The following is a 22,072-nucleotide window of genomic DNA, read 5'->3' on the forward strand; positions in this document are numbered from 1 at the left end:
GACACCTAAACATTTTGATCGTGTTTTAAACAATTAACAACGGTCCATGATAAACAATTAACAATGGTCTTTTCTTTGTTTATTACCAAATGGGTCAGGAAAATAGAGTGAAAAGGTGTCCCATCTTCCCCGACGCTGCTATACATTTGGTTTATTGATGCTAAGTGTGTGTAAGTGTGGCGTTTATATTGATACTGCATAAAATACGTTGTTCCATTCTTGAACAAGCTCGATTTTAGATCAAATTTCGATTTATACTAGTTATTTTCCTCTGCGCACATGAACGGGTTTTTACCGACTGATGGATAAATATAAAACTCGACAAAGCTCGCAGTAAGCAAACACAGCAATGTTAGTTCGGTGGTAATCTCGCATTGGTAGCATCAATTATATGCTATATTAAAACTATCGTGTAAGGTTGCAGGCAACTGTAAAGTAGAACTGTTTTATATTTTAAATTGAGTGGAATATGTATCAGTTCTCGTTACTTGGGTAGTGCTAAGATAATCTCTTGCTCTTGTTTATTTTCATTTTTTACGACTCCGGCTCGGCCAAAAGTAGCCGGAGTCCGGCTCCTGCAGGTCCGACTCCAGCTCGTGGACATCTCTAGCTTGAACAGAGCCTGGTCTTGAATTGTTGTTACACCATAAAAATCTAAAAGATAGAAGGCCAACTGGCTGTTTGTTTACTTTTCATATATGAGCAAAATACGGGAGTGATCCCATAGCATATCTTGTACAGAGCAGCATGTTTAATGGTGAAGTTATATGATCAGCAATTAACATTGTTTATTGGTTGGCGATTGAACGGGGCCGTTTTTGTTATCCCCGTATGGCTGTGGTTATTAAGAATCTTGGTGTTGTTTATTTACGTTATCGCCAATACAACTGTAATTCTTTATTCAGTGAGGAGTATTAACCAAGTTATGGACAATAGTTGCTCATTTATTGCAGCTTAAACTGCAGCAGCTTCAAAGTTAAACTAACGCTTATAAAAGCGTTGGTAAAACGCCGGGTTTTAAAGTCATATAAGCAGCTAGCTATATTTTATAATGACATTTCATTACAGGACCAAATCACATCAAGCATTTCAGTTTGTGCAGTGAAGTTTCTACACGACATACTATCAACCAATAAATTATGTGATATCTGAAATTATGTATATTCATAATACAATTACACTAACATCAAAAAAACACAGCATTTTTTTGTGATATTTAAGTTAGCATGGAAGTTGTAATCAATCAAGGTCCATCTCTTCCTTCTGCTCAGTTTTCTCTTTCTTTTCTTTCGACGATTCATCTTTAGTTTTTTCATCAGGAGTGTCAGGTGGGGGAACTTCCTCTTTAGGTTTAGGTTTAGGTGTATTCATTATAGAGTTGCATGTGCTTTCCATGCTCTACAATATCAATAAATGTAACAAATTTTTAACAACTAGTCTTAAACCTGCCACCATTGTGGGCAGATGTGTCTTTGGGCACATTATAACGCAACTACACGACTAAACACGAGTGTGTGCAACAGAACACCCACGTTATAACGACTGTCGTTATCTCGCCACGTGTGGATAAATTTATGTTTTAAAAAGTAGTAGAACAAACTAGTAAACATAGGATAACTATTCTATTCTATGTGGGTAAGGTCCCGCAGCATGGCACGCCATTAGTCCTAGGATTTAGGCCAGGATTAGTCCCCACCCTGAGTGGTATAAAAAAACACAGGATAACACTAACCTTCAGTTTCGCAACGATTTCAGATACCGTTACAACCGGATTTGATGATTTCGAAAGTGCATTCTGTTTCTGAAGCATTTGATTATACCACTGTGATGCTGCTGTGGCGGATTCTGTAACTTTGTCAACTTCTTTCTGTTCGATGTGAATGTATTTCTCATCCTGTGTAAATTACAAGGTAATGAAATAGAACCTCGGTTCTATTTTGTTGGTTTTCGGAGCGCGAGGTAATGATTAGGAGAGACAGATGGGTGCACTCGTACTGTGCCGTTAGAGGTGAAATTCATGGACCGGCACAAGACGATTGACTGCGAAAGCATTTGCCAAGAATGCTTTCATTATACAAGAGAGCAGGGCTTAATGAACGAGCACATAGCTAATAAGGTTCGGATCACAAGATTTAACCTCAAATACAGGGCAATCATCAAAAAACACAAAGTTAAAGATTATATTTAAAGCTATGAAACCCAACATCTGTATGCATGTATACCTACATTTTTATATATATAAAAACATCCTACTTTTTCATTATAGTTATGCAAAAACTTTGAGATTTTTTGCAAAGCAGAACCAAGTTGTTCAAAAGCTGCTGGTCTTGCTGCTGCCTCAGTGTATCTCCTAAACACCGGGTCCCCAGATTGTTTCAACTCGGCAAGTTTATCAACATAAACTTGTTTCTTCTCATTCTCACCTTCTTCATATAACCAATTCTCTGTTTGCTCTAAAACTGCTACAAACCTATCTCGGTCCTGCATAAGAATAAAGGTGTTAATATTTTATTTGTTGTTGTATACTTAATAGTCAGCCATACATTTAGGAAATCAAAAAATAATCATCCACAAAGTTACATATGTGGTAACTTGTGAGCCTGCATGAGGTGTATGAACAGAACACCCGTGTTATAACGGCTGTTCTCTATGTTTACCAAGACCTGTATGCTATCTCTTTAAAGTGCAACAATTGTTTATTGACTTTTATTTATGTTTATTCCTATTTTATGTTTAATGTTACACTTAGTGATTTTTGTTGGAATAAAAGCTAGAAGGTTCGCACAAATGGTTCAGCATCGAGCCTTGAACCCAACACCTCTGGGTTGGGGGAAGGCGCTAACCACTGCCGTTTAAAATGTGACGCAATACTAAGTTTTCCCTTCATGCAAGAATATAGGTGATGATGTTACGAACCTCTTCTGTGATGTATCCATCGTATTTATCGTAAAGTTTTCCCCGCATATCATAAACATATTCCTCAACAAGATTTTTCGCTTCTGAAGTCTCGTATTCAAGCTTGTCATTCATGATCATCTTGTTCTAAAACATAAAACTCATGCTAGAAACTGAACATTTTATATTTTATTTTGAAAAAAATAGTAAAGATCCTATTATTGAAAAAATGAAGAAAATAGAATCAAAAGCAAAACCACAGTCGTTAAACCATAAATAAAAAATAATAGCGCTTTTCAAACGCATAGCTTTTAAAATCTACCAATTTAGTTTTTTTTCAGAATCTAACTTAAGCAGTGGCAATTTAGTCGGTTGTTTGATGATCATAGAAAGAGGGTTACCATCATCAGTGGGAGGGTTACCATTTCAATAGACAGAGGCACAGCCAAAAAAAGTTGGTTAGAAAAATATTTTTAAATTTTTTTAATTAAAACAGTTTCTAATTTTTTTTCTGACTGCGCCACTGTCCATGGACACCTAGAACATTCCAAGGAAATGCTCAAAAGTTGAACCTGTTTTACTTAAACCAAAACCAATCTTACTTCAAGTTCAAACATCCGTTGAAGTTCTGCTTCGTTGATCTGCATGTGCAGTTGCGACTCAAACGGAAGATCTTTGGATTTAACTTTCACTTTTTTCTTCTTCTCAGTTTTTTCATCACAGTTCTTCTTTTCTTCATTATCTGATATTTGTAAATGTAAATGAAATGAATGTAACTTGTTTAACCTACAGGACGGCGCAATGACAGTCGTTATAACACGGGTGTTCTGTTTCATACACCTCGTGCCCGCTTATAAGTTACCATGTATATAACTTTGTGATTGTTTTTTGAGATTTTCATTCATATTCTGTAACTTATTTATGGCATTAACAATGGCTCAGGCAATACATGTATAAAACGAAGCAATTATTTATTTTACTAACTTTTTTAAAGAAAGTAAATAAACTAACCAACTGAATTAGTATTTTCTTTATTATCCGTATCAGCAGCAGCAGGTTCACTACTTTCGTTTGTCTTCTCAGTGTTAGTAGGCTCAGTTTCCATTGGTGGCTGTTAATTCACAGCATTGTATCACAGTTTTGAATAAGAATATATCAGCCATAGCGATATTTCGCAGTAAAAAAAATTAGCTTGGTTTTTATAGAGCTTTGATGGTGGTTAGTTTAAAACTTGAAAAATTAGGGGGAGTTGAAATTTTTAAACCCCTTTATTTCCACCTAGAACAACCCTTTTGATTGACGTAGCTTACTATATTGAAAAACGAGAAAACTTTCGTAAAATAAATAACTAGATATTGCAACTGCTTTCAAATAATAAATTTTAAATTTAAAAAAATGGGATGTCTTTATAAAAAAGAGAGGCCACCACCTTCCAACATCTCCTAAATTGGGCCAATGACTGTAATCACATTTTAAATTTAAAAGAAACGAATTGTTTCTCTTTTATAAAAAAAGGGAGTCCCCACCCTCTAACACAGCCTAAATACTTTTAACACCCCCCTAAAAAACATTTGCAATCTGACTTTACTTTGAGGAATGAACCAAGCACACACGCATATTACCTGTTCAGGATCTGCTGGTTTGTCTTGTTCTTGTGTCTCCATCGGTTCTTCACCATTTATTACCGCGGGAGGTTCTTCAAGCTGGAAAATATTTCTTGTTGTTACCAGAAGAAAATATAACGAAACCAATTTTGCAATAGACGTAATTGCCATTTATCAATGCAATAGACGTAATTGCCATCCATCAATCATACACTAAAACAATTACCCACAAGTTACTTTGGTAGATCATAAGCATGAGGTGAATCGAACAGAAGTGTTATAACAACTGCGGTTGCCCCGCCATGCGAATATATAATAAGTTACATACGAGGTAACTCTTAAGCAGGCACGAGGTGAATTGAACAGAACACCGTGTTGTAACAACTGTCGTTGCTTACCGTGCGAGAATAAATAAGTTACATGCGTGGTAACTTGTAAGCGAGCACGAGCTGTATGAAACAGAACACCCGTGTTATAACAACTGTCGTTGCCCCGCCATGCGAATATAAATAAGTTACATACAATCATTCAAAGTTCAAACATACAAACATACCAACCTTTTCAATGATACTCGCTTGAGTAACAGAGAACAACCCATGGATGTTGATGCGAACCTTAACTTTAACCTTGGATGCTTCACCATCTTTATTAGGAATCACATTGCTTATGCAGAAGTTACCTGACAAAGTTATGATTATTACAATAAGTGTCTATCTTTTGCTAAACCAGGGTTCTCTATAGTCCTGTGGTAGTAGATGTTTAATTGGTGCGTTAATTACCAATCATCCTGTTACTATGTGTATGTATACAGATTATTCACATAGTGTATCACAACCAACTCCAGGGCATTCATCCATACCCTGCATACCCATGTTAGGTGCCTATTATTATTACAATAACAAAATAAAGCCACTAAAAAACTTGGATGCAAAACATAAACTACGCACAACTGGTTTGATTTTTTAAACTTTCTATAGTAAAAACAATATTTTATTAAACATAACTTTTGTAATAAAAACTTTATCATTTTTGTTATGAAATTTTTAATAGATATAGATATATATATATAAATATAAACCTATATATATATACCCATTTTTTAATAGTAAAACTCTTCATCACAAATCATTAGGATTACAGTTGCATCGGTTAACCAGTTAAACGGTTAACAATTAAACAAAAAATAGGAAAATTCACAGCCCTAATATATATATATACCCATTTTTAATAGTAAAAGTCTTTATCGTTAATTCTATATTAAAACAAACCAATATCCGAATGTGGATAGTTGATTTGATCGGGGTTGGTGTAACGAGCGTTCAGTGCAAATTCTTCCTTGCGATAAAATGAAAGCATCTTCGAGAACGGAGCTTGGTGGTTTCGAGGAAATATTTCCATATCTCTGTAATGTTTCGTGAATAAAAATATAAAACTACTCCTAAACAACTAAAAGGTAAAAAAATAACAAACACTTTGAAATCTTTCTTACTTGTTTTAAATATATATATATATATATTTTTACCCCGGCCCTATGAAACAAATTACCCAAATTTTTTACCCTTTCCAACCATTAAACTTGTTTTAGTTACAAGTTTTTCTTTTATTTACCAAAAAAATGCATTTTTTATTTTTTTTTATACCCATTTTTTATTATATACCCCAAGTTTTGTGCCTATGATTGTAACAATACACACCCTTCCTCATTCAGTGGTGCCTTCCATGATAATGAGATCGAATATGGACAACACTCAAGCACAGTAAAGTCACGAACTTTAAATGTAGGAGACAGCATAGCACACTGAAACAATAATTTGGTCGATGATCAGAAATATAGCAAAGGGTTCCGATTTTGTCTGTATTGTAGTTTGAAATAAAGATTTAAACTGAAAAAAAACAAGTGAAAAACCAGATATTAGCAACAAGTGTAAATGGACTCAAAGACTGTGTGTGTTGGATGCAGGACAGAGTCTCACTGTGAGCATGAAACACTGGACATAAGCGTTCTGGGTGTTGCGGTAATGGGCCAACTCTGGCCTAAATTCCTAGATGTTTGGGTAACTGGCCAAATCTGGACCATATCCCAGGAGAGTTTCATATAGAATACAAATACATTAAATGCAAATTGGAACCTGTAATGCACAACCACGCGCAACTGCTTCATCAGCGTTTAATGTCGTGCTTGCTTCCATTCCTAAGATTTTGTTGATCCTTGATCTCACAGCTGGAATTCTGGTCGTTCCCCCAACAATTTCAACCGAGTAAAAATCTTGACTCTGCAATTCTAATCAGAACACAAGAATTCAACACATGTAGCAATTTCCTTACCTAATGGTCCCTTATGGGTTGTTTAAATTATACGCCATACATTACAATGTATATATATATATATAATTAAAATATCCACAAAGTTACATTTGTGGTAACTTGTAAGCGGGCACAAGGTCTAAAGCAAAACACCTTGCAAAGTTTCACAACTTAAACAAGAACTTCTTAACCAACTAGTTTAAACTATCAAAATAAGAAATAGAAATCTACATACTTGTATCTTGCAGAATCTTTTGCAAAGGTATGTCAACTCTTTGTAATAGAGAATTGCATAATTCCTCAAACTCTGACCTAAACAGACAAAACAAAAGTGAAAATATGAACATATGCATACTGCATAGGCGCCTAACATTGGTAAGCAGGGCATGCATGAATGTCCTGGAAACAATTATGATACACTATGCCTATGCGAATAATCTGTATACACATAGATAACAGGTTAATTGGTAATAACGTACCAATCATAGGGAATAACTTGGAATAGATTAATTACTTTATGTAAATACACTACATAACAACTTCAGTTTCCAAAAGATAGGCTATATACATCTATTCATGACATGATATTACAGTTACTGCATTCTAGTATTTTTTTTATTAAGCAGACAGTTGCTCTGTTTAACCAAAATCAATTTTATAATTACTTTACATGCAGTTCTCGGTGAATCAATACCATTTGATCTTTGAAACTGTGCCATTTTTAATTAATAGTCGTTTGTAATTGTAATGTCATTGGCACATCTTAGATGGGGAATTTTGAAAAAAATGATTACAAGTGCATTGGGTGAGGTTACTGTGTAACATGTATTTCTTAACTTTATTTTATTTTTGATTCAATAATGCATTTGGAGCATAGGCCATAACTTTGGAAACCATGGTGTTCTTCAGGCCATATACTTAAGTTATAACTTTTAATTGGTGCGACATTCCCACTTAACCTGTTTCTATATGTGTGCAGTGTGTGTACCCAGATTATTCACAAAGTGTATTATAACCAACTCCAGGGCATTCATGCATTCCCTGCATACCCATGTTAGGTGTCTATGCATACATTTACTCACGTCCTTAACTTAATTAGGTGCATATGGTTCAGAGCGTATAAATGTAATATACTAGATCACCATCATACACTATATTATTCCTACCATACCTGTTCATTGAGCCTTGTACATCTTTATCGTCCATTAAGCACTCGATATTCAGCGCCATTTTCCCACTGTTGGATGACAACTGTTTCTTCAGCTTTTCACATTCCATCATAAGACGGAGCTCAGCTCTCTTGTTTTTCTGGACATCAATCTTGTATTTTTCCTGAAAATCAAACGCAATTGTTAAAAACTGTGTTTTACAAACTTTTATACGAATGAATAAATGAATGTAAGTTATTTATCACACATAGTGAGGCAACGACAGTCACTATAACACTGGTGTTCTGTTTCGAATACCTCATGCCCTCTTATTAGTTACCACGTATGTAGTTTTTGATAAAATGAGGTGAAGATATTTACCAATTATCATAACATCATTTTTATATTTATATATACATCCAACAAACGTCAACGTTGGTTAAAGTAATTAATAGCAAAAGGAAGGGAATTAACAACAATCAACGAAATAATGTACCTTGAAAATATCAGCAAAATATTTTGCAAGCACCAAGTCAAAATCCCTTCCACCGAGGTAAGGGTCGAATGTTGTCGCAAGAACCTGTAGAAAAATATAATTATTTATTTTCATAGCAACTAATAAATAAATGTAACTAAATCTTCCTTGCGTAATGATGAGGCAACGACAGTCGTTTTTATGTGGGTGTTTTGTTTCATACCTCGTGCCCACTTATCAGTTACCCTGTATGTAACTTATTTATCCTTGCATGGCAGGGCAGCGGCATTCGTTATAACACGGATATTCTGTTTCATACGCCTCGTGCCAATTTATAAGTTACCACATATGAAACCTCGTGGGTATAATAACTATTCTACACTACTAAAGTTACTGGATTATGATATAGGGCAAAAAGTGGTACTTTATCTACCAAACTTAGGGTAAAATAGGGAGTGCGAATTCGCTTGCATATACAAACCCATGTCCAATTCCGTATGCGGCAGCGAAACCCGGACAAAACGGCCCAATTCCGGATACTGTGTACAGCCACCTTTATTCTCTAATTTTTGGGTAAAATAGGTAGACAAACCTATAGGGGCATCACACTTAAATAAATGATCTAACGCATAACATATAAACAAGCATATAACCTTCAGTTTTCCTTTGTTAAATGCAACTGCTGCAACTTGCATGGATGAATGACCAATATCAACAAATATTACGATTCGTGATTTTTCTTCCGGTGCCGGCAAGTCTTGTTTATATATTCCATACGCAAGTGCAACTGAAAGTATGATGTATGAGTGAAATATTTTATTATGGATACATGAATGAATATGACTTGTTTTATTGTCACATGTCAGGGCAATGACAGTTGTTATAACACGGGTGTTTTGTTTCATACAGCTCATGCTTGCTTAAGAGTTACCAAGTATGTAAATTTGTGAGTGACTGATTAATGTTTGGCTGACAGTTTAGGACAACTTATCACATTAGAAAGTAACTACTGGGTGGAAGCAATTGCCGGTAAATGATCTTGTCCAAGAACACTAAGTCCACAATGATAGCATTTAGTGGCCTTGAACCCAAAAATCCGAGCTAGAGGGAAGATCATGGTTCTTAATTAAAAAAGCATTTTGTGTTTGTATTATTATCAAATTAAAGCTCATATGTTAAAGTAAAAACAAACCGGCAGTAGTATCGTTGAAGAGACGTAAACAATTCAAACTTGCAACTCTTGAAGCTGCCAGGAGACTTCTTCTTTGAACATCGGAGTAAAATGAAGGAACCTGTAGTATCATTGTAATATTTAACTTACATGGGCAACAAGTCAGGGGTGTCTGGAGTGTCATGTCCCCGAATTTTTAAAACAGGGTTGGCATAATGGGTCTTACCACTCTAGTTTAACACTTTAATACAGCTTTAAACCTGCTGTTAAGTGTCTATACCAACAAGCAGGGGTAAGTTATACAGTAATCTTCATATTAATAAATGAGGTTATTAACATATTTCAAACATTTTTTTAAACTCTAAAAAAGGTTCCGTTACAAAGATTAGCTTAAAACAGCTTTCAATTAAACATGTTTTACCACAGGAAGTAATTCTGCTTACCGACAAAACACAATCTTGAACTGGTTTCTTAAGATTGTCCTCAGTTATAGTACGTAGCTTAGTCAGTAGCATCCCATATATTTGTTCCATGCTGAATTCTGTTTGCTCTCCTCCATACATTACCTAGAAACATTTATTGTGTTATAATGCAAGCATTGGTGGACTAACAAGGAATCAACTTTGTAATAGTTTTTATCTCGTCAATTTCAAATATATATATAAATTTCCCGAGGTTTACCAATGATTTCAACAGAATATAAACTTGTAGAAATTGTGCGCAGGAAAAAATAAATAGGCCATTATATATTTTTTTCAAAGGAAAAGAAACAAACAAAAATTGTCAAAGGAAAGTACTAATAAATTGTTTCCTACTAGTAGCATCCACATTTGTGTTGTTACAATACAGAGACAATATAAAACAGTTGGTCAGATAAAAACTAACCTTATTCTTAAAATAAAACTTTATTAACTAATCCATAAAGCAACGGTAGTAATATTTTAAAAATATTTACAAAATAATTCACCTGGACCCCAACACCCCCAGAGCTTGTTTTAACAAGCAGATACGGAAGACTATTTATCTGCTTTTGAACAAAGGGGTCATCAAAAGGTCGTCCAATTAACCTTTTAAAGTTGCTGATGGTGTTTTTGTAATTAGAAATGATCTGGAATTAAATACAACGATACATTAATTTTTTTTTCGTGCCAATAATTTAAAGTTGTGTTCAGTAAGGTTGCATCATAACAAGTAAAAAATATAAATTTGCATGATCTGTTTTAGTATTATTCCAGCCCCGCCTTTGCCCAGTGGTTAACAGGCCTGCCTCTAACCTAGAGACTATTGCGTTCAAGGTTGGACCTACTAATATTGTGGCATTGGGCAAGAAACATAACAACAATTGCTTTAATCCAGTATTCCAGTGGTCACTAATAGGGGTGTGCCGAGCCGAGCCCGAACTCAAAAGCTCGTGCCCAAGCGTCTCCTTTTTTGACGCTCGGCGCTCGACTGAAAACTGGGCCGAGCGCCGAGCCTTATGCTATAATGTTGCACGCGAGAGCGAAAAATATTAAAAATGAAAAAAAGTGAAGCTACTAAGAGATAACGAGACTGGTCAGCATAGCTTTCTCTTTAATTGTTTTTCGTTCGTTGTGAATTTGCTCTCTCGCAAGTAACGAATCGCAACGGCAGCAATTTGCCGGTATCGAATTACAGCCGGTGTCGAATTACACGAGCGCCCAATGTTTTCGTATCAGATTTTAAATAAAAAGCCAAAAACTCTTTAACTTTTTTATAATGAAATATTATAAATTGCTGCAACCACGGTTTTGCAACCACATGACAGCCCCCTTAACCGCAGACACGCCCGCAACCAGAAAATGCTAAGACGCACACACGCACGCGTTGCATTCAATATAACATTCCTTCGCTTCAATTATTACATCAGGTGTCCTATCGCAAGGTAACTAGTAATTATGACGTTTCATAATATAACAATCGGGAGGAATGTGCCCACTGCCCAAATTGGGCAGCCAAACCAACCACGAGATCAAACCATCGTGTATCAGCGTCACATTTTTACACTCTGCGCCGGCGTATGAAATAAAGTAAGACGCATACGGTAGCATACATTCCACACGTAACAAACGAAGCAATCGTTGTGAATTTATTCTCGTGAAAAATGATGTAATGAAACTCTGTTTCTCGTGCGGTGCCATCAAACGATGTTTTTTTGGCTTCAGTCCAAGCTCGGTCGGGACAATACTTTGTAATATCATATTACAATTTATGTTGGTTCCCATTTACTGATAGCGTCGCTCCTCGCTCTTATATTTCCACCAATTAAAACTCACATAATCGCGATTTACCTGCATTTAAACTAATCATCAGAAACAAAAATTATACTCAAACTGCAGATCGTATAGAAGCGAATAAAACACGATTGTTTTCAACAATCTCGTTTGTGATGTAACGATCGTAAAGGTTTATTCTGACGTAAATAACCGTTACCATATCCAAGATGAACATGCGTAGAAACTTGCCAGTTGCGCCACTGGCTGTAACAATTATATATATTTTTTTAATTAAATACTTTTTGTATGAATTTTACATTTTGCAACAGTAAAAATTACGAAACGAGACGCGTCTTTAACCGCAAACCACGTGTTCTGTATTATTTTGATTAGCGACGCTTTTCGGCTGAATAGGAACGCATTCTCGTACGCCTTTCTCCTTGATGACGTCATAGGTGCTCGGACTCGGGCTCGTGCCGAGCTTTTCGTTGAAGCTCGGCGCTCGGCGAACCCGAGCTTTTTCAACTTCAGCACATCCCTAGTCACTAATACAATGTCAAAATTTTCAACTATTCAGATAAAACATTCATGGTAACTTGTAAGCAGACATGAGGAGTATGAAACAGAACACCCGTGTGTTCTATAACAAACTGTTGTTTCTCTGCCACACAATACACAAATTACATTTATTTATTCATTCAAAATCAGTTATACATACTTGTGTTTTTGCTGATGTTCCTATAGATCTTTCTTTACTTGTAAGCGACACAATAGACCTAAAGAAAAGGAAATTACAAGAAGAACTGTAACTGAAACATGCTGTTAAAACTACATATTATGCCACTTCAAAGGATGCAGGCGATATACCAGGGGTGGTATTAATAAGTAATGCACAGAATATTATTTGGCCATGAAAAATAAACTAACTTAAAGAACTTTAGTTAAAAGTAGCCAAAACAGATTGCATACATATATACAGGCCTATGTTATAAATATTTCCACTTACGGTGTGTTTCTATCACTAAATTCATTAGCAATAGTTTCGATTCCACCTTGGCGTGCAACTGCAATGTAACACGACAGGTTCCCAACATCGTAACCAATCACTGACATTATAGCAGCAAGTATTTACAATTCGTACTAAAATATATTTGGCAGAAACGAAGCAAAGCAGCCTGAAAAATGTTTTTCACACATTCGTATATAACATGGTATACTAGTTAAGAAACCTCTGATAAGTTACGGATTCGACTAGTGGAAAATTCAAGGTTTTATATGTTCTCCATTATTAGTTGGGGTTACAGGGAGTTATATGAGTTGGCAGTTGGGGGTTAGTGTTTTAGTATATTTCTGATTTAGGTAATTTTTATTTTACAAAAACAATCTTTAAATAAAGCCTGCTGGCTACTGCGGACTACTTCTTTTGCAAAAACCACGCCTTTCTACACAAAATTAAATAGACAAACTATACGATAATATTCTGTCATTGCAGGTAAAAACAATTTCAGGCAATGTAGTTTTAAATTAAAATGCTAATATTTCTGCGCCTTTATGGCGGTGCGTTTCTGGGAGAACGGGACTGACACTAAATTGTTAAAAGCTTTATCAAGACTATTTGCGCTTTTCCTTTAAAAACTAAACTCTTATTTAAAATTATCACAAACCGAGGATTAAGAAAAAATGATATTTTGCTGGAAAGTTCGTGAAACATGTGGACTCTTCGCTGTAGCGAAATAACAAAATAAGATGTTTATGAACAACAAGAAAGCAAAGCCCATTTATTAAGCAATCTTTAGAAGTAATAAAAACACTGAAGAAATTTACAAGAAATTTCGGAACACAGAATAGTACAACCTCCTTCAAGTGTGTTCAAAAGCGCTTACTTTTGCAAAAGATTTAACGCTTTTTATGTGTTTTCCCTTTTGTTGGAAGACGTTTTTTTTTCATTACAAAAAACAAATTACCAATTACACTTTTCAACTTTTTTGTCAAAGTTTTCCTTAAATTTACGGCAGCTTATACACTTTCTCTGTGTAACTTTGGATACCTTTACGTAACAATGAGTTGCTCTTCGGCTACATACTAAGATCACCTTGGTGAACAAAACCACTTAAATGCTATTGAGGAAGAAACAACGTTACAAGTAAATACAACCGCACAGATTAACAAGGATTCTTGGCAGCCAAAAATTAATTACATTAGTACAGAAGTAAAAACTAAACACATTAATTAAAGATTCAATATAAAAAATATAGGTTTTATCATCAAAAAATTGAAATGTTAGCATAGTAATGTAATAAAAACTCAGTTTTTATAAAACTTTATCAATACAACTGCATAGAGAATTATTTAGTGTTAATATTAAAGACAAATTGAAAGTTAATTATTAGATGAATGAAAGACACTGAATGAACAGTCTTTGTTTACAAATCTACAGGAGATGCATCACATCTTGCTATTGTAGTGGTTGATTGTGGTTTGAGCAAAGACTGTATGCCCAGTCTGCCCAGTCAGAGCTTGGATGGTTGCTTCATTGACCACTGTTCAATGTAAAATATTCTTTCCTGTTAATGCTTTTACAAGCTCGTTGTTCGTTTAATGAAGTTGACCACCTTTGTGAAGTCGTCATTAAGCCAAATTTTGCATTTTACTTTTCATGGCAGATATTCGCCAAACTTTTTTTTGCTCGAGCTGGCGGGAACGCGCGGAATGAGCGGGAGTGGATGCACCTGACGGCGATTGGTTTTATCTAGATAAAGTAGGTTAATATAAATGGGAAATACTATCATATTAGAAAAGCTGTGAATTCATACACGTTTCATTACAACATTCCAGACGCAATAATGGACCCACAGGAACATAGAGAGCCTTTTAGGACCAGTTCATGTCATTTTATTAGTAAAATTTAAAAATTCATATAGATTACCCTTTTCATCTGGTGCATTTTCAATTACTTCAGTTGTTTTAAGGCGTCTGATATATTCTGGAGTGATAATATCAAAATAAACTTCCAACCTCTTTATCCAATTCTAAAAATAAAGAAAAAAGTTATAACAAAATTGAAATGATATATATACTATATTTGTTTTATCAAATTTATTTGATACTAATGTTAGTACAATATAGGAGAGGGGTCAGCTATACTTTTTAATGGTATTTTAATGATATTATATTATATCACCAAATTACCAAAATATTAAAAGTGCTCTAAAAAATTATTTAAGTCAGAAAAATCACAGTAAGAAAAGCCAATTTGATTTATATGCGAGCTATATGGCGTGCCACTTTACCCCTGGTATCTGGCGTTGTACATATATTCATTACAAATTTTTATAGAATATATATATTAACTTTTTATATAAGAAATATTTTTTAATCAGCTTCCACAACTGAAGCACCCCTAACCATGTTAATTTTTACCAAAATTCCAACCCTACCAATTCTTTTTGTTAGTTTTATTACCTCAGATTTTTCAACAATTTCTTCAAGAAATGTAGTTGATAACTGTTTCACATCTATCAGTTGAAATAATCGTTCAAAAAAGTGTTGACGTTGTTTAAAGTCGTGTTTAATCCAAGTTAGGATGCTCCTGAAAACTGTACTCTGAAAGAAAACCATCACTTATCATAACTTTTAAAATAGATTTCTTTATACGGACCAAAAAGGCTTTTAATTCATTTTAAAGTAAAAAAACAAAAGTTTGAAAAATTCATCCTTTTTTGACCCCTCTTTGCTCTAGGTTTGTATACATAAATAACCCTCCAATCACTAACCCTCCATTACATGAATGAATGTAACTTACTTTATTCCCGCGTGGCCGGAAAACGACAGTCGTTTTAACATGGGTGTTCATACACCCCATGCCAGCTTATGAGTTACCATGTATGTTAATTTGTAGGTGATTATCATTTTTTTTGTGTTGCTGATAATTTGGACAACCCATTAGTATTAGTGACTACCGGGACATGCAGTATTATATAAAAAACAACATTTATATACCTGTATTGGTTTCTTGGCAAACACAGCTTCTACTTCTTCTATTGAAAATTGTAAAAATTTTAAATCTTTTGAAACCAACTCTAAGTTGTCAACGATGAATTTGTTACATTTTTCCACCAACTCCAGAAGCTGGTATCTTTGTGCAAAGGAACGGAAACTTAAACAGTTCCCAACAGCAAGCGCATCATTAAAGAAGCTAACACAAAATCCCTTCACATCTAGAAACAACTACTGTATAAGAATAAATCAAACTTTAACAAATACAGATATTACCATTAAACTGCAAGTAATCTGAAGCCTCATAAAGTTGGCAAACAGTTTTATCGCTTATATCGATCACTTGTAAGTAAATGAAAGTGAACAACAAATCTAATATTGAAGCCTTTATTTCCTTTATTTCAATATCTTTATTAAAACCTTCTTTGAACTGAAAAACATAGGTTTTGCATTAAACACATAAATAAATTAAAAGTAATTATATTAAGAAATGTGGAACAAATGAAAACCGTGATAACTTTCCATTATTCCTACTTCTCAACTTAGAGCACTACTGACAAAAATTACCCTAAAATGTAAAAGAAACTAGGACAGTTACTATGTATAATTTAAAAAAAAACCTAGTTAAATATAAATTTTACTAAATTACCCCAGATGTGAACATTTTCTCATAATAATCAGAATATGCAGCAAGAACATTTCTGTGAGCTGAAACTTCTCCATCTTCCAATTTGAATGTGACATCAGTAAACACTTTAACTTTACGTAACCTGAATATTATTTTGTTTTAATATAATTCCAAACCTCCAATGTTAAACTGGAAAGATAGAACAATGCCTGTGTAACAACACTATAGTTGATGAAACTTTACATGCGTACATTGAATGTATTATGGTGGGTGGGTTCAGTGTTGCAACTGGTTTTATTAGCATTTTCTTTTCTAGTAAGAATAGTGAACAATGTGTATATATATGTTACCACAAAGTTACATACATAGACTGGTTGGGAGAGGTTGGTAGTTAGGGAGAAGAAAATGGGTAAGTAAATTATTATTTACGTTTAGTGGTTAACATATAATGTTGGGGGAGAATTCTGCACCAGCAGAGGCCTTTACATAAATGAACCAAACAAGCCATGCTAAACATTTATATTCAACCATAGAATACTGAACATAAGTAAACCTAATCAATTGTATATTCATTATAAGTATTATTATACTGTGGAATAATAAAATAACTTAAAAGAGAGGTAGGGGAAGATGGGACACCTTTTATTTTTTGCCAGTCCGTCACTTAAATGTATCCCATCTTACCCCACAGAATATAATAATCGTCACCTGTTTAACTTTGTAAGAACACGTCCTTCATGATTGCTTTTGTATTGTATTACAGTTTCCTCTTTAGAAGCCATTTTATGACATTGGATGTGCAGACAGACACCCTATATTCATGTATGCTGCTTTAAAATATGAAATTAATAAATTATTACACCTATCCAATCATTAAAGTTTTGCACACTTTTTTAACATATCTCTGTGACTTCTGTGGTGGTAAATTACCACTTAACCTAACACTCAGATAAAATAAAACTACAGAATTTTGAATACAATTACATTCCTGATTATAATAAATGAAATAAAAAAGTAAAACAGATAAAATGAAGTATGTTGAAACAAATTTGCATAATCTAAAGTAGAATTACAGCAAGGCAATATCAGTTGAAAAACACTGAAGTAAGGTTAAAGGAACAGAAGAGTTATACAGGCACTGTCTCGGAACTTTCTAAAATATACAGCAGTTTTGCCAATTCTGGCCGATTACACATACTGGTGTAATTGTCAGTTCTGTTATCGCATAATGTTAGTCTGGCAAATATTGATTTTTCAAAATCATTCAAACATTTAGTTAAAAAACAACGCTTTTTTATAAGGTTCATAGTTCCATCCCAATTTTCAGTTACTGCTGGCAAAGAAACACCATAGAACCCCATGATGTATTGCTTAAAAGTAATAAGGCCAGAATTTTCAGTGTCATACATTCTGAATAATAATTGCACTGTTGGTGACACAGAAAGGTTTAGCAATCGCGCAAACATTTCAACAGACATCAGTCCTTTAGCTTTTACTACAGTTGCATATTCAGAAAATCTTTCTTTTACTGAACTGTAATTAAGTTTAAATTTTTTGCTTACTGAAGAAAAAGCAACAACTGCGTTTTTGGGTGGAAAATTAAAGCGTAATGCATATCTCATTAATTGCCAGTCTTCTATGCTGTATTCTGAACATGGTATACCCAAACAATTGCTAATAGACAAACGGACATTGGTAGCATACATTTCTGCATCAGCTTGTTCTAAAATATTAGGAACAAAAACTGGTAAATACTCTATTTCAGCTTTGACATAAAACTGACAAAGCGTGAGCCACATTAGAGTTAAACCACCAGGCCCACATTCTGTCCAAGTGAAAGAATTCATCTGATTCAAATACCTTAGTACTACAGGTTGAACTGGAACACCTGGAAGAAAAGCACCTGCTTTAAACTGGATTAGACTTCGGGAATTTGTGCAGGTTCCCTCTGGAAACACAATCATTTGAGGCCACATATTAGGCATGACCATTCTTTGTTGAAGAAACTGAACGCTGTTCTTCCTTGACTTTCTGTCCTCTCGTTTTACAAGTATTGGTTGAATAGCTTTTAACAAAGTTCCAAATATTGGTGTTTCAAAATTTTCATATTTTGAAACGGCTGTAGGCATGGGATCACTTACAAACCAAATAAATATATCCAACATTGACGAATGTGGCACAGCAACCAAAATAGGGGCATCATTTGCGGAAGCTCTTTTCCCTTTCACATTAATACAGTGCAGCCCCATAAAAAACAAATCCATCCTCCCAACATAACGAAAAATTTGATAAAGTTTTTTCCGAAAAGGGCCAACATAATGCATTTGGTTTTCTTGTATGGGGTCGCCAATGGTAAATACTAAAGCAAGAAACCATGTTAATGCCAAAGAAATGATAGTGAATATCATTTTGATTGGTGCAATAGTAAGTGACATTAAAAATACTTGAACTGTTTGAAACGTAGTAAGTTTTAGTTGATGAACAAATGGATTTGTTGTTTCGTCATTCATTGTGTCTTTCTTCATCATTGTTGGTCAGCTATCAATTTTGTCCAATTTTAAACCATACACCGGTTTACGATTCTACCACAAGGTATTAAAACCTAAATAAAAACAGCAAATTTTACTTATTGTTTAAAAACAATTAAATGTTTAACAAAAGCCAACCATGTATTTAAATAAAATAAATCAGACAAACAAAGTACGTATTTTATATAATATTGTGTAAACCTGAAAATATAACTGAGGATGAAGTTGAAAAGTAACAATTTCAATGCAATATATAAAAATGTATGTAGTACTGTGGGCATGAGGTAAGATGGGACAGAGTTAGTTAAGTTCCTAGATCCTATATTTCCTGATTGTGTTTTGAACAATTAACAACACTCTTTTAAAGTAGTGAAAATACAGTTATTATATGATTCTGTAAATATTCTTAGTTTACTACCAAATAAAATAAAAACGAGTCCTATTTTACCCCACCCTACTATGTTAACAATAACAAACATGCAATATGGGATGAAAAACAACACAATGGATTTATTAGCCTTTAGCAATACTATGTGAAGGAAAATTCCACAGTACTTAACCTTTGAAGAAACAACAGACTGTTGTGATACAAAATGGTTATGATTAAAATTGCACCTTAGCAGTTTACACACTGTGTGGTTTGTGTTACAGATCTAGGCAAGTTACAGATGCGACAAAACAGTACGTATGATTTCATTTGTATATATGTTATAATTATATACAAGTTAGATCAACCGCTTAAAATTTTATGTGCATGAATTCCAATATTAAACAAATATCTATAGTATTGTTTCTATGTGGGTGAGGTCCTACTGCATGACACCTTAGGCCAAAGGTGTCCATTACCACAAATGTCTTTATCAACTAAGATTTTATAAATTCTTTTATTACTGATCAACAGTTTTGAGTTTTGAATGTTGTCTATAAGTTAACACACTCCCTGATTCATTAGTTTCTTCATCCTCTTGCTTTTTATCAAACTCATCTTGTTGCATATCATAATACCAAACAAACAGTTTGGCATATTCGGGTCGCTGAGTTGCAAAGTCGTAGAATTCCTCATAAGAAACTCTTTCTGGATTTTTCCGCGTTATTTCATTAAAAATTTTTTTCCCATTAAAATTATCACCAAATGTAGCGGACATTACTTTAATAAATTCCTGTGCAGAAATAAAGCCATCACCGTCAGTATCAAAGACCTTAAATGCCAGCTGTACTGTTTCAGATGTTACTGCAGGCTTAGAAACCAGAGACAAACCAATAACATATTCCCGAAAATCGATCAAACCACTCTCATTGCGGTCATACAGCTTAAATAAATCTTCAAGTGCTTCAGTAACTGGGACGTTCAACGATTTTGCAAAGTTGTCGATATTCAGCATCTTATCTGGCTGCTGTTGAGCCAGCATCGAAAATTCATGCAGTCTTCCTTTTAAAGCGTCGAGATTCATTCCTAATTTTCTGTTTAACTTGGTAAACTCAATAAGACCGGTCTCCATTGGCATATTCAGGTTTTCTGCTTCTCTCATGAGTCTACAATCCTCAAATGTGTGATCTGTGCATGGGAGATCAAGTATATCTGCCATTAACATTCGAACATTGTTTGCAAATAGACTTGGATTTTGTTGTTCTTCCATGTTTGGCTGATACACAGGGAGAAAATGAACCAGCACACTGTTGTTCCATTGACAGAGTGTAAGCCACAGCAAAGTTAGACTACTTGGGCCGTTCCAAGTCCATGAATAAGTGTCAACTTTATTTAAATATTGCAAAACAACTGGCTGAACAGGAACACCAGGGATAAAAGCACCAGATTTGAATGTAATTAGTGATTTACGGTTAGTGCAGGTTCCTTCTGGGTAAATCACAATCTGAGGCCAATGTCCTTTCATCTGAACTGAACGTCTGCAGATTTCTTGAACTGTTTTTTGTCTCGAATCTGGGTCAGTTCTTGATACTAGCACGGGTTGAAACGACTTTAGTAAAGTTCCGATTCCATAGATGCTAAAATTTTCCGCTCGAGACACACCGGATGAACTTGGCCCGTAAACAAAGCTTATCAGGACATCAAACATACTAGAATGTGGGGCAACAACAAGAATTGGAGCTTTATCAACTTCTACTCTTGTCCCTTTAACATTAATCCAATGGAAACCCATAATGAATAGTATTAATCTTCCCAACACACGCAGACTTTGAAATAAAGCTAAGCGAATATGTCCGACTGGATTTTTGTCTCCGATTTGCACCCCAAGTGTAACTAAACAGCCAATGAACCATGTAAATAAAAAAGTTACAAAAACTGCCACAATTCTTATAGGAGCCAATGTTACAGACATCAAGGCGACCTGGCATTTCTGCAGCACGGTCAGGTTAATAGTATGAACAAATGGGTTGACATCAGGTTGAATGAACGATTTCCTTCGTGGAATACCAGATGAATGATGTACGGACATGCTTGTTACAGCTTAACATAAGAACAGTCTAAAACATATTGAATTAGGGTAAATAATTAAGACCTTTAACTAATTTCAAGGAAAATTAAAACATTTATAACTTGTAAAGTAAAATTTCCCCAAAAAGATAAAACATTTTACAAATTTGAAAGTAAATACTTCACTGTAACTTTATTAATAAAAAAATTTAACAATATAAGTTAAGAGATAGGAAACTAGACGTTATTTGCTGCCTAGACCTTCAAACAGTCAACTTCCTATTACAAAACATATACGCTTCACCTTATAGCCTGTGCTATAGCCTATGGATTTGCTCATACTTGTTGTGACGCGAAAACGAATGACCTAATTTCCTCTGTGATGACATCGTAATCAACACGCAATCAAAATAAATAAAAAATACCAAGTACACATTCAAGGTGATTCTAGTATATAGTATACTAAGCGAAAACTTTATCCACCATTTTCGATCTGTTCTACTAGTGCCATTAGCACAAAATGTGAACACACCAATAATGAATTAATGAAAGGCCACAAAGATACGATTAGTAAAATAAAATAATCATAATATTTACCGAAATTTTTGGCAAGGTTTCTTTAGGTTTATATTTTTGGCTAAATATGGAACAGCGA

The 22,072-nt window shown here is 34.4% G+C and overlaps 4 protein-coding genes across 5 annotated transcripts; all 4 read right to left on the reverse strand.

The window, feature by feature from the left end:
* Nucleotides 1-662: 662 nt before the first annotated feature.
* LOC149724716 (heat shock 70 kDa protein 4L-like) lies at nucleotides 663-13,029 on the reverse strand. The gene is made up of 20 exons (XM_089892042.1): nucleotides 12,838-13,029; nucleotides 12,550-12,607; nucleotides 10,565-10,705; nucleotides 10,041-10,163; nucleotides 9,619-9,718; nucleotides 9,080-9,213; nucleotides 8,448-8,531; nucleotides 7,975-8,135; nucleotides 7,039-7,115; nucleotides 6,629-6,780; nucleotides 6,194-6,297; nucleotides 5,768-5,901; nucleotides 5,057-5,178; nucleotides 4,518-4,598; nucleotides 3,907-4,006; nucleotides 3,498-3,637; nucleotides 2,917-3,042; nucleotides 2,254-2,481; nucleotides 1,733-1,894; nucleotides 663-1,398 (listed from the first exon to the last, which is right to left on the reverse strand). The coding sequence occupies exons 1-20, from the start codon at nucleotides 12,942-12,944 to the stop codon at nucleotides 1,240-1,242; spliced, it is 2,493 nt and encodes an 830-aa protein (XP_089748168.1). The 5' UTR covers nucleotides 12,945-13,029; the 3' UTR covers nucleotides 663-1,239.
* An 899-nt stretch (nucleotides 13,030-13,928) lies between these two features.
* On the reverse strand, nucleotides 13,929-17,302 carry LOC149724717 (kelch-like protein 12). 2 transcript variants are annotated; one of them, XM_089892101.1, is made up of 8 exons: nucleotides 17,164-17,302; nucleotides 16,477-16,597; nucleotides 16,104-16,257; nucleotides 15,831-16,048; nucleotides 15,294-15,434; nucleotides 14,758-14,860; nucleotides 14,444-14,580; nucleotides 13,929-14,371 (listed from the first exon to the last, which is right to left on the reverse strand). In XM_089892101.1, exons 1-7 carry the CDS (start codon nucleotides 17,235-17,237, stop codon nucleotides 14,486-14,488), a joined length of 906 nt encoding a protein of 301 aa, XP_089748227.1. In that variant the 5' UTR covers nucleotides 17,238-17,302; the 3' UTR covers nucleotides 13,929-14,371; nucleotides 14,444-14,485. The 2 variants fall into 2 exon arrangements, with proteins under 2 accessions (XP_089748227.1, XP_089748226.1); XM_089892100.1 differs by having other exon boundaries at nucleotides 13,929-14,580.
* On the reverse strand, nucleotides 17,283-18,983 carry LOC149724718 (lysophosphatidylcholine acyltransferase 2-like). The gene has a single exon (XM_089892076.1). The coding sequence runs from the start codon at nucleotides 18,981-18,983 to the stop codon at nucleotides 17,583-17,585; it is 1,401 nt and encodes a 466-aa protein (XP_089748202.1). The 3' UTR covers nucleotides 17,283-17,582.
* A 74-nt stretch (nucleotides 18,984-19,057) lies between these two features.
* Nucleotides 19,058-21,809, reverse strand: LOC149724719 (lysophosphatidylcholine acyltransferase 2-like). Its single transcript, XM_089892066.1, has one exon. It carries the CDS (start codon nucleotides 21,437-21,439, stop codon nucleotides 19,871-19,873), a length of 1,569 nt encoding a protein of 522 aa, XP_089748192.1. The 5' UTR covers nucleotides 21,440-21,809; the 3' UTR covers nucleotides 19,058-19,870.
* Between the last annotated feature and the right edge of the window lie 263 nt (nucleotides 21,810-22,072).

This window comes from Ciona robusta, chromosome 14, assembly GCF_009617815.1.
Source record: "Ciona robusta chromosome 14, ASM961781v2".
NCBI classification, from domain to species: Eukaryota; Metazoa; Chordata; class Ascidiacea; order Phlebobranchia; family Cionidae; genus Ciona; species Ciona robusta.

Excerpts from the sequence above, each read along its gene's own strand:
- LOC149724717 (XM_089892101.1), bottom strand. The coding sequence starts at position 17,237 with ATGGCTTCTAAAGAGGAAACTGTAATACAATACAAAAGCAATCATGAA. Across the intron at positions 16,258-16,476 it reads AGAAAATGTTCACATCTGGG|TTCAAAGAAGGTTTTAATAA; the intron begins GTAATTTAGTAA and ends TATGTTTTTCAG. Across the intron at positions 15,435-15,830 it reads TTGCCAAGAAACCAATACAG|AGTACAGTTTTCAGGAGCAT; the intron begins GTATATAAATGT and ends GTTTTCTTTCAG.
- LOC149724719 (XM_089892066.1), bottom strand. The coding sequence starts at position 21,439 with ATGTCCGTACATCATTCATCTGGTATTCCACGAAGGAAATCGTTCATT.
- LOC149724718 (XM_089892076.1), bottom strand. The coding sequence starts at position 18,983 with ATGATGAAGAAAGACACAATGAATGACGAAACAACAAATCCATTTGTT.
- LOC149724716 (XM_089892042.1), bottom strand. The coding sequence starts at position 12,944 with ATGTCAGTGATTGGTTACGATGTTGGGAACCTGTCGTGTTACATTGCA. Across the intron at positions 3,638-3,906 it reads AGAAAATACTAATTCAGTTG|ATAATGAAGAAAAGAAGAAC; the intron begins GTTAGTTTATTT and ends TACAAATATCAG. Across the intron at positions 3,043-3,497 it reads AACGGATGTTTGAACTTGAA|AACAAGATGATCATGAATGA; the intron begins GTAAGATTGGTT and ends TTTATGTTTTAG.